The 13,225-nt window shown below is 42.4% G+C and overlaps 1 protein-coding gene across 1 annotated transcript; it reads left to right on the plus strand.

Moving 5' to 3' along the window:
• The first annotated feature begins 4,968 nt into the window (after window positions 1–4,968).
• TM4SF1 (transmembrane 4 L six family member 1) lies at window positions 4,969–12,331 on the plus strand. Its single transcript, XM_079922416.1, has 5 exons — window positions 4,969–5,224; window positions 6,742–6,831; window positions 6,922–7,067; window positions 9,458–9,638; window positions 11,462–12,331. The coding sequence occupies exons 1-5, from the start codon at window positions 5,048–5,050 to the stop codon at window positions 11,474–11,476; spliced, it is 609 nt and encodes a 202-aa protein (XP_079778542.1). The 5' UTR covers window positions 4,969–5,047; the 3' UTR covers window positions 11,477–12,331.
• Window positions 12,332–13,225: the final 894 nt, after the last annotated feature.

A 13,225-nucleotide genomic window follows, 5' to 3' on the forward strand; every position in this document is an offset into this window, starting at 1 on the left:
GAGAGGCCCGCGTACAGGGAAAAAAAAAAAAAAAAAGAATGAAGTCATGGACAGAAGAGTCAAAAACATAAGATGGAGATTGAGGAGGACATTCTGGATTTCCCACAGAGTTTGGTTCCCCTTGTCCATGATTCCCACCATCCCATCTGCATCCCTGCCTTTGGAGTTCATAACTGATGTCCCTTTGGTTAAAGCAGCTGGAACTGGCTTCTGCTATCTATAATCAAAAGAGCTCTAATGAGTATGGCTATTATTTATGAATGGTTATGTTTTTCAAGTGTCAGTTGAGTGAGAAACTAGTGCTTTCCCAACAAGGAAGGCAAAATACACGTGGAAGAACGCAACCAGGAGGAAAGAGATATGAGTTAAAATCTTCCTCTTAGAATCCCACAACCACGTAGAATCATAGACCACTGACATTAGTTCTTAAAGGTAACCGCTTTCTACTGCCCACTAGCTAGATGACATTGGGAAGAGTCTTTAATCCCTGTGGGTTTAACTATAAAATGACCATAAAGATTCTGTGAAGGGGTGGGAGCTGAACCATTCACTCTATTGAGGTTTCTTCCAACATTACAACCTATGCTTACATTGATATTATCTTGATATTATCAAAAGGAGTTTTCCCTGGAATTATTCTTGAAGTCACATTCCACACGTCAAAAGGTTAGGAGAGCTCGTTATAAGAGGCACATGACAGCTGCTCATGTGCATGACGGGTAAAACTGAAAGTTTTCTAATTTAAACATAACAAATGCCAATTTTGCCTAACTTTTCGTAAGACATTTTGGCTTCACTTAAGAGCAAATCAACTTTGAACTGACCATATTCAACTTCCCTATGTATTTGAACAAAATTTAGCAAATATTTATCGGCAGCTAACTAAATGCCTGACTGTGTTAGCTGTTGTGCCTTCAAAGGAGAAAAGATAACCTGCTCTCTAGGACCTCAGTGGAGCTGGGGAAGCTGGTGAGGATGCGTATTAGTGCATCGTGGTCTGATTGGTGCTCGATGGGGGTGTGTTAAGGGCAAAGTAGGAGTGATGAGCCTCTGGGAGGTGGGCAGGGGTGTGATGGGAGGTGTCACGGAAAAGTGATGAGTTCGGCCTAGGGAACAAAGCTGTGGGGATGGAATGGGGCAGGGAGGAAGGACAGGGCCCTCTGGCAGTGGGACAGCATACCCAAAATGTGCTCAGGGACATGCAGTCCTGTAGTGCAGTATAAACCACTCTTTCCAAAGGTATTTGTGAGTTGAGGTTGATTCCAGATGCAATGAGGGAGATAAAAGTGAACTTTTAATAACGGTAGGAGCTCCAGTATTTAAAAATTAGTCACAAAAAATAATAAAGGGATCCAGTGTATATTGGAGTGATGGAGTATTAGGGACGTAGATATAATGAATCGTAAATGGAGTAGAGACATCTCGCCTGGGAGAGTGTGTTGATGAAAATAGTAATAATAAGTAACATTTAAGGTGTGATTGCTAAATGCCAGGTGCTTCCCACCTTAGACACGTTGACTCACTTCATACATTGTAACTCTGTGATGTAGGTTCTATTATTATCCTGTCTCAGAGGCCCTCTTCCTCACCCATTCATTCCACTTTCCTGCACTTATCACCAACACACAGTGCATTTTGTTTCTTTAGCACTACTTTTTATTTGTCTCCTTCTGATAGAATGGACTCTTCTTAAAGGTAGGGATTTTTGTTTATTTACTGCTGCATCCCCAGCACTTAGAAAACATAGTAGGAGCTCAATAAACATTGGTGAACAAACGAATGATAGAAACTGAGGTACAGAATCGTTGATAACTCGCCCCAAGCAAACAGCCAGACAGTGGCAGGATCAAGGAGCAGTATTATGGACTCGAAAGCTAAGAGGGCTCTGGAGTGAGATTGTGGGCTCACAGAGAGGCAAAATAGAGTTGAGGGGCTGGAGTACCAGCCTTAAAAATAGCCTTAAAAAGAATAGCCTTAAGAATAGCCTTAAAAAGTCATTGATTCATTTATTTATTCATTCAATTTTCAGCAAACATTTACAGAGCACCTACTAGTCAGGAGGAGAGGGGAAGACAGACAACAGAAAAGGAAACAAGTGAATACATAGAATAACTTCAGGGATGATAAGTTCCAGGATGATAGCAGAACAGGGGCATGTGATGAAGAGTAACTGAGGCGGGGCACAGCATCATAAGGTAGGGTCCTAGGAAAGGGCCTCTCTGAGGTGATGTATGAGCAGAATCCTATAGCTTGAAGCCCTGGAAGAAGATAAGACTCAGAACAAGGAAGACAGGAAGGTAGAGGTGGGGGAAGTACCAGCGGTGGGAGTTGGAGAGTGGAAAGAAACCCATGACGATAGCAGGTCTGCACAGGAAACTGAGAGTTCACGGCCAGGAAGAACGCCAGGGTCATCTGTTGGGCAAAGTCTGGCTAGGACCAGAGCCAAGTGGTTAAAGAAATTGTCCAGAAAACCATATCTGGTCTTAAAGCGAGGGCTGAAACAGAAAAGACCCTGCTTTAGGTTATCAGCTGAGAGGTAGAAGCAGAGGGTGGGCAAGGGAAAGGGACTCTATATTACAAGAGAATTTTGTCAGCTCAAGCCTGAAAGCACCTTATGCCAAGTTGTGACGTGTCGCCACAATTCGTGCATGCACTGTCTTCTGGCAGAGCTGAGGCGCCATTGGAGGTGACAGTGGCCTTAGAGAACGTCTAATACAAATGAGACTTTCCTGGGCTGTGGACTGGACCAGTGACCCCCAAACCTGAGTGAACATAAGACCCACCTGAAATGATTGTAAAAAATGCAGGTGACTGGCCCCCATCCTGGTAAATTGCTATTCAGGACGTCCATCAAGGGAACAGGAACCTGCCTCTGTCATGCAAGTGGTCTCTGGACAGGCCACACCTTGAGAAATGTGGGAAAGGATCCACTAATGGGCTTCAGGGAGTCCGTGAACCCCCAGGAGTGGAAAGAAAAATGTGTGAGTTTGCATATATGTACATTTCTTTTTCTGGGGAGGGGGTCCATACCATTACAAGACTCAGAAACTTAAGAAGCACTGACTGAGTCCTGCCCCTTGTCTTAGCGAGTAGGAAACAGAGTCCCGGGAATGTACGCGACTTGCCTGACGCTCAAAGCTGGCCGAGAGCAGAGCTGGGCTGTCACCTCAGACTTTCTCTTTCCAATTCCCCCTCCCTCTCTTCTCCCTGCACCACTGACAGTAGGGGTGGGGTAGAGAAGGAGGAGGGGGATTTAAGCACTTGGAGGCAAAGTCGTCAAAGGGTCTCTCTTCCACTTTTTAACCTCTATCTATGGGATAGGTCCTCAGAGGTGAGGGTTAGAATGACGATGCCTCAACAGAGGACCCAGTCATTCACCTGCACTGCCACCCCAGACCCTGACACCAGTGGAATCCCATTTCCAGTAGGACTTAAAGCCAGGACAGAGGGCACGTGTGCCTGGTTTTTGGATGCATGGTGGGGATGGGTTGATGTTCTTGTGAAGACCTACCTCCTTATAACTGAGCAGGGGGGTGGTTTCAGGCTTCCCTGTCTGCACTCAGTTTTCCATCCATCTATTTCTTAGGCCACTCTGGACACTCATCCTTCTTAGGACACTCAGGCCATATGCTTCCTCTTGGGTCCTTTTCCCAGTCTGGATCCCACATCATTAACCCCAGCTGGCCGCTCAGTGTTGGTATGTGTCCTGCCCTCTAGATTTGATCCGAATCCTTCAGACTCTGGCCTCGGCCTGAGCTTCTAGATTCACCAGTGGGGCTCACCTTCCTCTTTTGAACTAACAGCTCCTTGACCTTTTGCCTCTATTTGGTACTCACCATTTTGTCCTGGTGATGGGGTCCCTCCAGTCCTCCTGGCCTCACCTGGCCACTCAGTCCTCCCCCCACCCAGCTGGCCGGTGCCACCTGCTATTCAAGGGCTAAACTTATTCAGAATCTGATCCCTCCTTCTGCAAGATAACCATATCAGAAAGTTAGTCTAACATCCTTTCTCTGCTTTGCCTTTGGAGCCTGCGACAGATCTGACTGGTAGACTACCGCTTGCCCCTGTGCCCTGCTCAACCATGTGTGTTTCTCCCAGTAATTCCAGACGCTCTCAATCTTGTTTCCCCACTCTGCTTGCCAAGTTCCTTTCTCTTCCGCTCCTTTCTTTTTCTTTCTTATTCTTTTTAATCCTTCTCCCAGACTTTAGGCCTCCCTTAGACCTTCCTGGCAACCCTTCGCCTGACAGCAGTCCTCAGGAATAAAACGGTGCCTGAGCCCTTTGTGTTGACTAATGCCACCTTTGTTGTGGTGCCAGATTTGTTTTGGAGGCAGATGTCCGGGAAGGCTGGACAGTAGGCGCAGTCCTGCCGAGCACACCAGAGGCAGAGGAAAGAAGGCAGCTCTGTAATTTTCCCCAAAAGCATCCTTAAATCCGTGGGTGATGGCTTGGACACCTTGCCTTTAACAGATAAGGAAACGAGCTCAGAGCTCAGGAGACTTGCCCCAGGTCTCGGATTAAATCGGTGCAGAGGTGAAAGTGAACACAGAGCCCTCAGACTGGAAGCTGTCCAGACAGCTGCATGGAACAAAATCACAGCCCCAACCAGAGCTGTCATGCTGTGGACGCTTGGCACTTACTGGAAAGTTATATTAGACTTTCCTGTGGATTTTTTTTAATCCTGCGAAGGAGTTACACAGTGAATTCCTTGTGGAGGATTAATCATCTTCTCTCTTGCCTATGACTGAGGCGGTTTCTCAAGTCCTGCCCCTGGTTTCGCTTGTCCCAAGGATTTCATTTGAAGGGCGGGACATTCCCCCACGTCCTCCACCCCCGCCCCCGCCCCCAACCGGAGCCTGCCATCAGGACCAATGAAAGCCAAGAACCTCATCCACCCGGTGACTTAGAACTCAGAGTATTTAAGAGGTTGCAGGAATGGGCTGAGAATGTCTTTTGCTTTCTCGGCAGACGGGCACGCTCTCATCTGATTTGGGCCATCACCGAGCCAAGGCGCAGAGTGAAGGGGGAAAAAATAAACGCTGCCACTATGTGCTACGGGAAGTGCGCACGATGCATCGGACATTCTCTGGTGTGGCTCGCCATCGTCTGCATCGTAGCTAATATTTTGCTGTACTTTCCCAATGGGGAAACAAAGTACGCTTCTGAAGACCATCTTAGCCACTTTGTGTGGTTCTTCTCTGGCATCATAGGAGGAGGTTTGCTGGTAAGTCATTCAGAATCATTCCAGCCTTAAAGCATTCTTTCTTGTTAGACGAGATGTTTTCATAGAAAGTTTTCTATGAGGCATGTTTCCAAATCCAGGAATTTTGTTCATTCTTCTTTTGAAAGCAGATGATACAAAAGTTGAGATAGATATAGTGTATTGATTTTATTAGATGTTGTTTTACAAAATCCCCTTTCAATGAAAAGTGAACTACTTTTTTGCTAAACTCTCTTACTTTACAGCTAGAAACAGATACTAGCTTTTAAATCAGTTTTGAAAAACTATAGTTTCTAGTCCCGGAGCAGGTAGTCATTTAACCTTTGCTCTGGGGAGCTGGGAGAAGTCCATTGGTTCTCTGTCTAAATCAACAGAGTTTTGGATCCAAATTCTCTGCTGTTTATTCTCAGGCATCAGTGACAGAGAAAACTATTGAATTGTGAGTGCACGGCTATTGAGAAAGGACTATAAATGTTCTCCTTTATGTAAGCTTGGTGTGTGGCATTTAGGAAAAAGCCTTCAGTTAGCAGCAAATCAGTGGCTGAACGTAATAGTGGAATGTGTTGTTTGTTCCAAGGTTTGTTTTGAAGTGAAGTGAGAGGAATTTGCCTGCCAACCTGGGAGCTGAAAGTATTAGTTTCAACCATAGCATGGAAATAATGTGAACAAACTTGAGTTTGCCTCTTTGAAATGCTGGGATTGAGAATTTTGAACAGAAGTTTTATGGAATTGCTAATACCACACAGAACATTTTTCTTAGTCAAGTAAAAGATACTTAGACTTAATACACTAACTATGGTATGGCAAATCTGCTTTGAATTTAAGCATTACCATCATGTTAACATAATCATTTGTCTTTTTTTTCCCCACTAGTTCTCAGGTCTGTTTTTGTTTTGTTTTATTTTTTGAGGTATAGTTAATTTCATAATCATTTGTCTTTAAGACAACACCTTGCTTGTTTAAACTTCTTTTGATCTTGAACTCAAAGTATGTCAAACTTATGTTATTTTAAGAGCTTTATTGTGAAGCTACAACCATGCAATGTGTCTTCAAAGAAGCACTTCACCTCTGTTATACAGAGCTTTCATCTCTCTTGTTTATAAAAAAGTTTCAGTTATTCTGTTGAAGATTTGTTGTTATCTTCTATGCTTTTCAAGGGAAAACAAACAAACCAACAGACTTAAAAGACAGGTTTTAATAGTTTCCGAACAGAGTTTGCCTCTGGAACTATGTTATGAACTCTTACGGATTAACACATGTATAGGTAATTATTTTACCCCTCCCATGCTACAACCTGACCCTACCTAATGTGAAACATTACATGAAAACAAAGGGATATTACCCTTTAGAGCGTTTTTTCTCTCCTCAGCGTTTCCATTCTTTGAGATATTTTGTCAACCTAACCCAAAGACATTCAACAGTGTCAGAAAGAAAACTATTTTACCAAAAGATGCTGAGCCTGACTGACCCTATGGACCGGGGGAAAGACAATGACTTTAATTTGCGTGTTTTCTAAACAGATGTTCCTGCCAGCATTCGTCTTCATGGGGCTGGAACAGGACGACTGCTGCGGCTGTGGCGGCCACGAGGACTGCGGCAAAAGATGCGCGGTAGGTTTTCCTGCGCCGGGTGGGGAAGTGGTCCCTAAGAGGTGGCTGCAACGCTCTGTGCCTCACTTCTGGTGATCCTCCTCTCCCTAGATGTTTTCTTCTGTACTGGCCGCTCTCATCGGAATCGCGGGATCTGGCTACTGCGTCATTGTGGCAGCTCTGGGCTTAGCGGAAGGACCAAGATGTCTTGATGCCAGTGGCCAATGGAACTACACCTTTGCCAACACGGAGGGAGGGTAAGTGATTGACCCCCATCAGGTCGCACATTCTTATCCACCACGTGTGTATAGTGGTAAACCCATCAAACTAAAAAGGCATCAACCATTCATTCATCCATCCTCTCAACCAGGTTTATTCTCACTAACTCAGGCACAATTTAGGCAAGGGGTATCGGAGGATGAATGCCCAGTCCCTGACGCAGAGAAGCTTTTTAATGGATTCACTGACTCAGTCCTTGTGATAACGGTATGAGGTGTCTTCCACTATTGCTTCCACTTTACAGATGTGGAAGTGGAGGCACAGAGAGATGAAGTAACTTATCCAAAGTCACATTGCTAAGACATGGCAGTCATGATTTGAACCCAGGCAGCCTAGCTGTGAAGTTTGTGCTTATACAGTGTGTATACTATGCCAGAGCAATTGGCTAATTTTACTATTTTCTAAGAAAATATTATGGAATCCTTATATAATATGGATGAAAACCATATGAATTTAACCAAAGCCCAGGGTCAATCATACTACCCCCCCAAGACACACACACACTCACATATAACATAATAACTGTGTATAACACATCCTTTATTTAAAGTGATCAGGCGGTATAAGACAGATCTTATTCATGACTTTAACATCAGGAAAATTTAAGTGGCTCCATTGTTTTATGTTGATACTTATTTCTTATCCATTATTGAGAAAAGAACAGAAATAGCTGATGGAAACTGATGTACATAATGATAAATGAATGACATTCTGTTTTGAATTTTGAAAGGTTTAGTAATGAGATTCGTGAGTGAAAATAATAAGAATAGTGAATTTGAATTGCCCTTGTATTTTCAAGAATGTTTGTCTCCCATGAATTTTGTAGCATATAATGAAGCCATCAGACCATGAATATGGAATTAGATAGACCTGGGCTCAATCTCAGCTCTGCAGTTACTGTCTCAGTAACCAGGAAAAGGTGAACTGAGCTCTCTGCACCTCAGTTATTTCATCTGTAATAAAATAAAGCCAATGGCAGTTGTCTGGAGGATTAATAAGATACTATGTATAAAATATTTGTCACAGAAGCTGACTCAGCATGAGCATTGCCATTCTTAGCTGTTAATATTATCTACTAGCTTTCAACAGGTACAGCCCAATGGTAGCTTCTGAAGGAAAATCAGCACTCACAGGAGTTTGAAATTTTGGTGCTCAAAACTGTTATTGATCACGATTTTTCAGCTCATACTTTTCATGCTTTGTTGTGAACGTACTGAATGTACCAGTACAAATTGGTCACACATGTATACAAAAACATATGATCTACTGCACAAACCCACCTCTAAAATACATTTTGATTAATCCAAGGAGAGGTGAGAGTATCATTCAACTTTTTTATAGCTGATTATTTTATAGCCCCTCTCGTGATCCACCCCAGCTTCTGCAAGAAACCTCCTGCTTCTGTGTTATTCCTAATTTCAACTTGTCCAGAGATTTCAATATGGGGAATAACAAGCCAGTGATTAGTTGCTCAGTAGCCAAGGGGAGCCAGAGAAATTTTTTATATTGTGTTCTGAAATTATAGATTTTTGTTCCACTTTAATATGCAGAAAGACGGGACAAGGAGAACAGAATTTTTTTGTATGTAATCAACAAATTGAATTTCTGATTGGCTCAATGAACCATTCCAAAGCGAGGTCTCTAATTTGCAGCCCTTTTGTTCTGTTGTGGTAGGAAGAAGTGATAAGGAAAGAATGATACCAGATCTCTTAGTGGAATTAAGTCAATCTTAGATTTTCCCACGTGATTGAATCCTACTTCGTGAAGAATATATATGTTCAGATAATGACCCCAGTGTGGTTTGCTAACATTTTACAGTGACTTCGGATTGTTATTCATCATTCGATGACTTTTCCAATGTGTTGAGTACTTACTATGTGTCAGATACTGGCTTGGGAATTGGATATACAGTGATGAATAGGTCTGGTTCCTACCTTCATGGAGCTCAGACTTGTGGACCAGATGCATAAGCAGCTCTTCTCCCTGGCCTAAGTTAGGTGTCCTTCCTCTATGGCCCCTTCACCCTTGGTTTACCTGATCAGTGTACTGGTTACACTGAGATTAGCTACTGTTTCTTCTCTTAAGTGATGCTTTTCCAGGACAGAACCCAGGCCATTATATCCCCAGCTCTGTCTTGATGTCTAACCCACACCGAGTGTTCCATAATCTTTGTTGAATTTCTTGTTTATTACGGCAACAAGATCTGGGCTAAATTCCTCATTTCGTGGAATGACTTGGATTGGAAGAATCTGATATAGGGCATTGAAGAAATCTATTGATTAATGAAAGAACACCACACAAAAAGTCTGCTTATGAGACATCCCACTGGGTGTGGCCATATGTCAGAAGTTTCTCTTTTTATCCACAGTTACCTTCTGGATAGCTCCACATGGTCCCAATGCATTGAACCCAAGCATGCAGTGGAATGGAATGTCTCTCTGTTTTCTATCCTCTTGGCACTTGGTGGAATTGAATTCATCTTATGTCTCTTTCAAATAATAAATGGAGTGCTTGGGGGCATCTGTGGTTATTGCTGCTCTCGCCAACAGGTAAGAACCTGTGTAAAAATGCACCATAGTTTTCACCCTAGAGAAAAAAGCCAACATCAAACCCTGCTCCAACTACCAGTGTTTTTTCCATTTTTGTGGCATAGTATTTACAGCATTCAGTTTTGCACTCAATAGTAAGCTTCCTTGAGTGTCACAGTCACCGGGTTATCTTGGTTTTTTGTAGCTGGCCCTGTGAATATAAAACAATGTCACCCATAGACAGAGTGCCCCTTCAGGATCTAACCCACTGCCCCTGCTCTGGTTGCAGAGACACAAAAGAAGTGTCCTTTCATTGCTTGCTCTCACATTCCCAACTCGTATACGCAAGTAACAGCCATCATCCATGGCCCTAAGCATTGTGCTAAACCCCTATTCCAGAAAAGCCTATGATGCAGGGATTGAGCAACATTTCTAAGATCACCTAGTAAGGAAGTAACAGGCTTCAAACCCTGCGTCATTTTGTGCCACAGCTCCTTCTCTTAACCTGTACGCAGCACTTGCTGTTCTGTTGGGTTTTCTACAGTTCCTTCCTAATAAGGAGTCACAATAATGCTCAAACAGCTAAGCCTAGAGAATCACTAGTAGCCTTTGAATAGCAGCTCATTAAAAGCCTTTCACTGTGAAAGAAAACCAGGAAGCACTTGTTTCCTGGGGATATGATTTTGAGGAGAAATACGCATTTGTTAGTAAGGAAAGGTTTTGTTTCTATATTTTCCTAAAAAACATATATTACTGAATTGATGGAAGTCCAGCTTTGGTCCAATTTTTTTTTTAATGTCTTATTCTGTAAAGCAGGATTAGATAAAGAAAACCTTACTTAATTTGTATTTTCCTAAGCATTCACTTCTCTGGTTCAAGGTCTCCTAACTTTCTTTGAAAGTAAGACAAAACCTAATGAAAACAAAAAGCCCATTGCTACCGTGAAAAACTTTGCTGAACATAGATGGAAACTTTCTACGATTTTTGAGGGGAAGTTAAAATAAAATTCTAGATTTCCTTATCAGGCAAATACAGCAAAACTAATAATTGCCTTGGGAGCATGCCAAATTTCCAAGAAAACAGCGGAGTGGAAAGCCTTCAATTTGGAATCGTTTCCAGGCAATATGGTTGCGGCGGGGGAGGCAAAGAATGCTCTTGGGATTACTATAAAATAATCTATCTTTAGCCTTGAATTTCCTACAAGGCAGAGTTTAAATTAGGTGAGAACCCACTGCACTTCGGCGCTGGTGCATCTGGGGGACGGGCATAAGTGTCAACGACCAAAATTGCTGTAGTGGTTCGGCAGAATGACACTGTCCTCTGAGTGGGGGGAACCAAGAGTCCCACTGGGTTTCCCATCTGAGTCACTGTAGGGAGGCTTCTTCCCAGACACTGCGGGTCCGATCTGTTAAGTTTGTTTGTAAGACAAAAGACCGTTTCAAAGAGCAAGGTTTTTAATGTAGATGAGTCAAATCTGTAACTCTGTAGCATTTAATTCAAAAGTTGCCTGCCTTGAGCCCCCATCAGTGTGAAACTCCCAAGGCATTATCTCTTAAATCCCTGAGATTAAAAACCCACCCCAAGCATATTCAAAGCCAGCCAAGCATCGTAAACTGCAGTTTCCATGGCCTCTTTCTGCAGCTTTTACTGGGGAAGGACAACAGTCTGGTTTGTTTAGGAAACATTTTGTGAGCATTGTCAAAGCTCTCAGTATTGTTGACCCAACCTCTGCTGAAGCTGAGATCAGTCTGCTTTACGTTTGCTTAAAACAAGAATTTAAAGCACTGAAATGTCATCATTGTTTGCCTGATCAGAACCTGATGCTTATTTCATTTTCTTTACAGCAATATGATTGCTAGAAGAACCACCCCAAGATAAAACTACAATCTTCCTCAATGTCACTGTAATTTATATAATTTACTTGTAATAATTTGTAAAACTTTGTACTAGTGTGTCATACAGCACATGTTCTACTTTTATAAGTGTGTGTAAAGACTGGCATCTTCATGGGATGTCAGTGTTTGAACTTAGCAAAGAAATTCTTTTTTTTTTAGGCATAAGAAAATAAACCACACTCTGGAGGTAATTTACAAACTGAGTGACAGTTCTCAGCCTACCTGAGATAAACTCTGGCCGAGGTCATGTTTTTTGAGAAACATTACAAGGATAAATATCACATTCTGATTACTACTGTAAATATTTATATGTGCATGTGTTTATGAAATGAAAGATTTCTAGTTGCTTTTTTTAAGACCGTTAAGGAGAAAATCCAACAACCTGAAAAGGTGTATTTTTTCACTGTTTATATGGTGTTTCCCATTTGCCTGCCTGCAAATCTCTAACAAGGGGCCTTTTGAATTGATTCGTGTTATAAAAGAGACAGATACTTACCTGGCGTGGGAGGACAGGTTGAGAATGCGCGAAGCCAAATGAATGAGTCAAAATACACGTGCAGCGAGTTGTCGCAAGGACTACCAGATCCTGAATTTTCCTAACATGTGGAAAGCTTTTCGTCCTTCAAAGACAAGACTGAGGATCATGGATTTAAAAAGAGAAAGGCCTGGATAATTGGACAAGAAGAAAGATGGGGAACGGAATAAAGCAGTTGATCAGCATCATGGGAACATGGGGGAGGAAGGGCGGGAGGACCATGAGGAAATACCACCCCCCCCAATTTGCTTGTTTAAATACAACAAATAAAGAATTCACTACCATTTTGTTGTTTAGTTTCATCGTCCTTTGTTCCAAGTTCCTCCTTTTTTCTTCCTTTTTTTTTTTTTTTTTCCAGTCTGCAGGTTGTACGGTCTCCATTGCTAGGGGCTTTGTGTCTTCTGGTTTCTTTATCCCACTTTCTCTTCTTCATCTTCTCCCTCCTCTTCCATCTTCCTCTGCTATCCTTGCATTTGGGCCATCATCTTAGTTAGGCAACCTTCCTTTCCACTGGGTGCTCCAGACATCCAGCTCCTGAGGAATGTAACAGACATTTTCTCTCGATATCTTACATCTGTTGTATCGTTAGACTCTCTCCAGTGACAGGATCCCCTGACCTATTGGGAACTGTCTTCAGAAATTGTCAGCTTTTGGAGTTTATTGGCCTATGCAACAGGCAAACTAGTGAATAAAGAAGCTTCACTGGCTGTTAGACAGCAGAACTCCTCCTAAGAGCCAGGTCTCCTGCCGCTGTCTTTCTGGCAGTCTGGTGAAGCTTATGGACTCCTTTGAGGAATACTGTTTAAAATGCATAAAACAGAGACATAGGACGACAAAGTAAACCCAGATATCTGACTATTTTATCAAAATAGTTTTTAAAATTATAAGATAGTTGTCTTGATAGGCAGCTCCATCACACCAACATCTGTAGACTGGAAAACAATGATCACGTGTGATCTAGCAGTGGGCTAAGGAGGGGGGAGTCTAAGAACTACTGTACTTTTGAAATATGATTCCAATTGAATGATATTTTGAGATACATGCAACAATTTTAATGTGATACTGAAAGATGTGTGATTTTGTGTTGTTGTTCAAAGGACAATCAGTGTTGCTGATACTGCTGTGATTTGTAGCCTGCAGTCACAATAAAGGAAATACTACATTTTCATTAGACGTTA

The sequence above is a fragment of the Stenella coeruleoalba genome (genome assembly GCF_951394435.1).
Source record: "Stenella coeruleoalba genome assembly, chromosome: 5".
Classification (NCBI taxonomy): Eukaryota; Metazoa; Chordata; class Mammalia; order Artiodactyla; family Delphinidae; genus Stenella; species Stenella coeruleoalba.

Excerpts from the sequence above, each read along its gene's own strand:
- TM4SF1 (XM_079922416.1), top strand. The coding sequence starts at position 5,048 with ATGTGCTACGGGAAGTGCGCACGATGCATCGGACATTCTCTGGTGTGG. Across the intron at positions 5,225-6,741 it reads TCATAGGAGGAGGTTTGCTG|ATGTTCCTGCCAGCATTCGT; the intron begins GTAAGTCATTCA and ends TTTTCTAAACAG. Across the intron at positions 7,068-9,457 it reads TTTGCCAACACGGAGGGAGG|TTACCTTCTGGATAGCTCCA; the intron begins GTAAGTGATTGA and ends TTTTATCCACAG.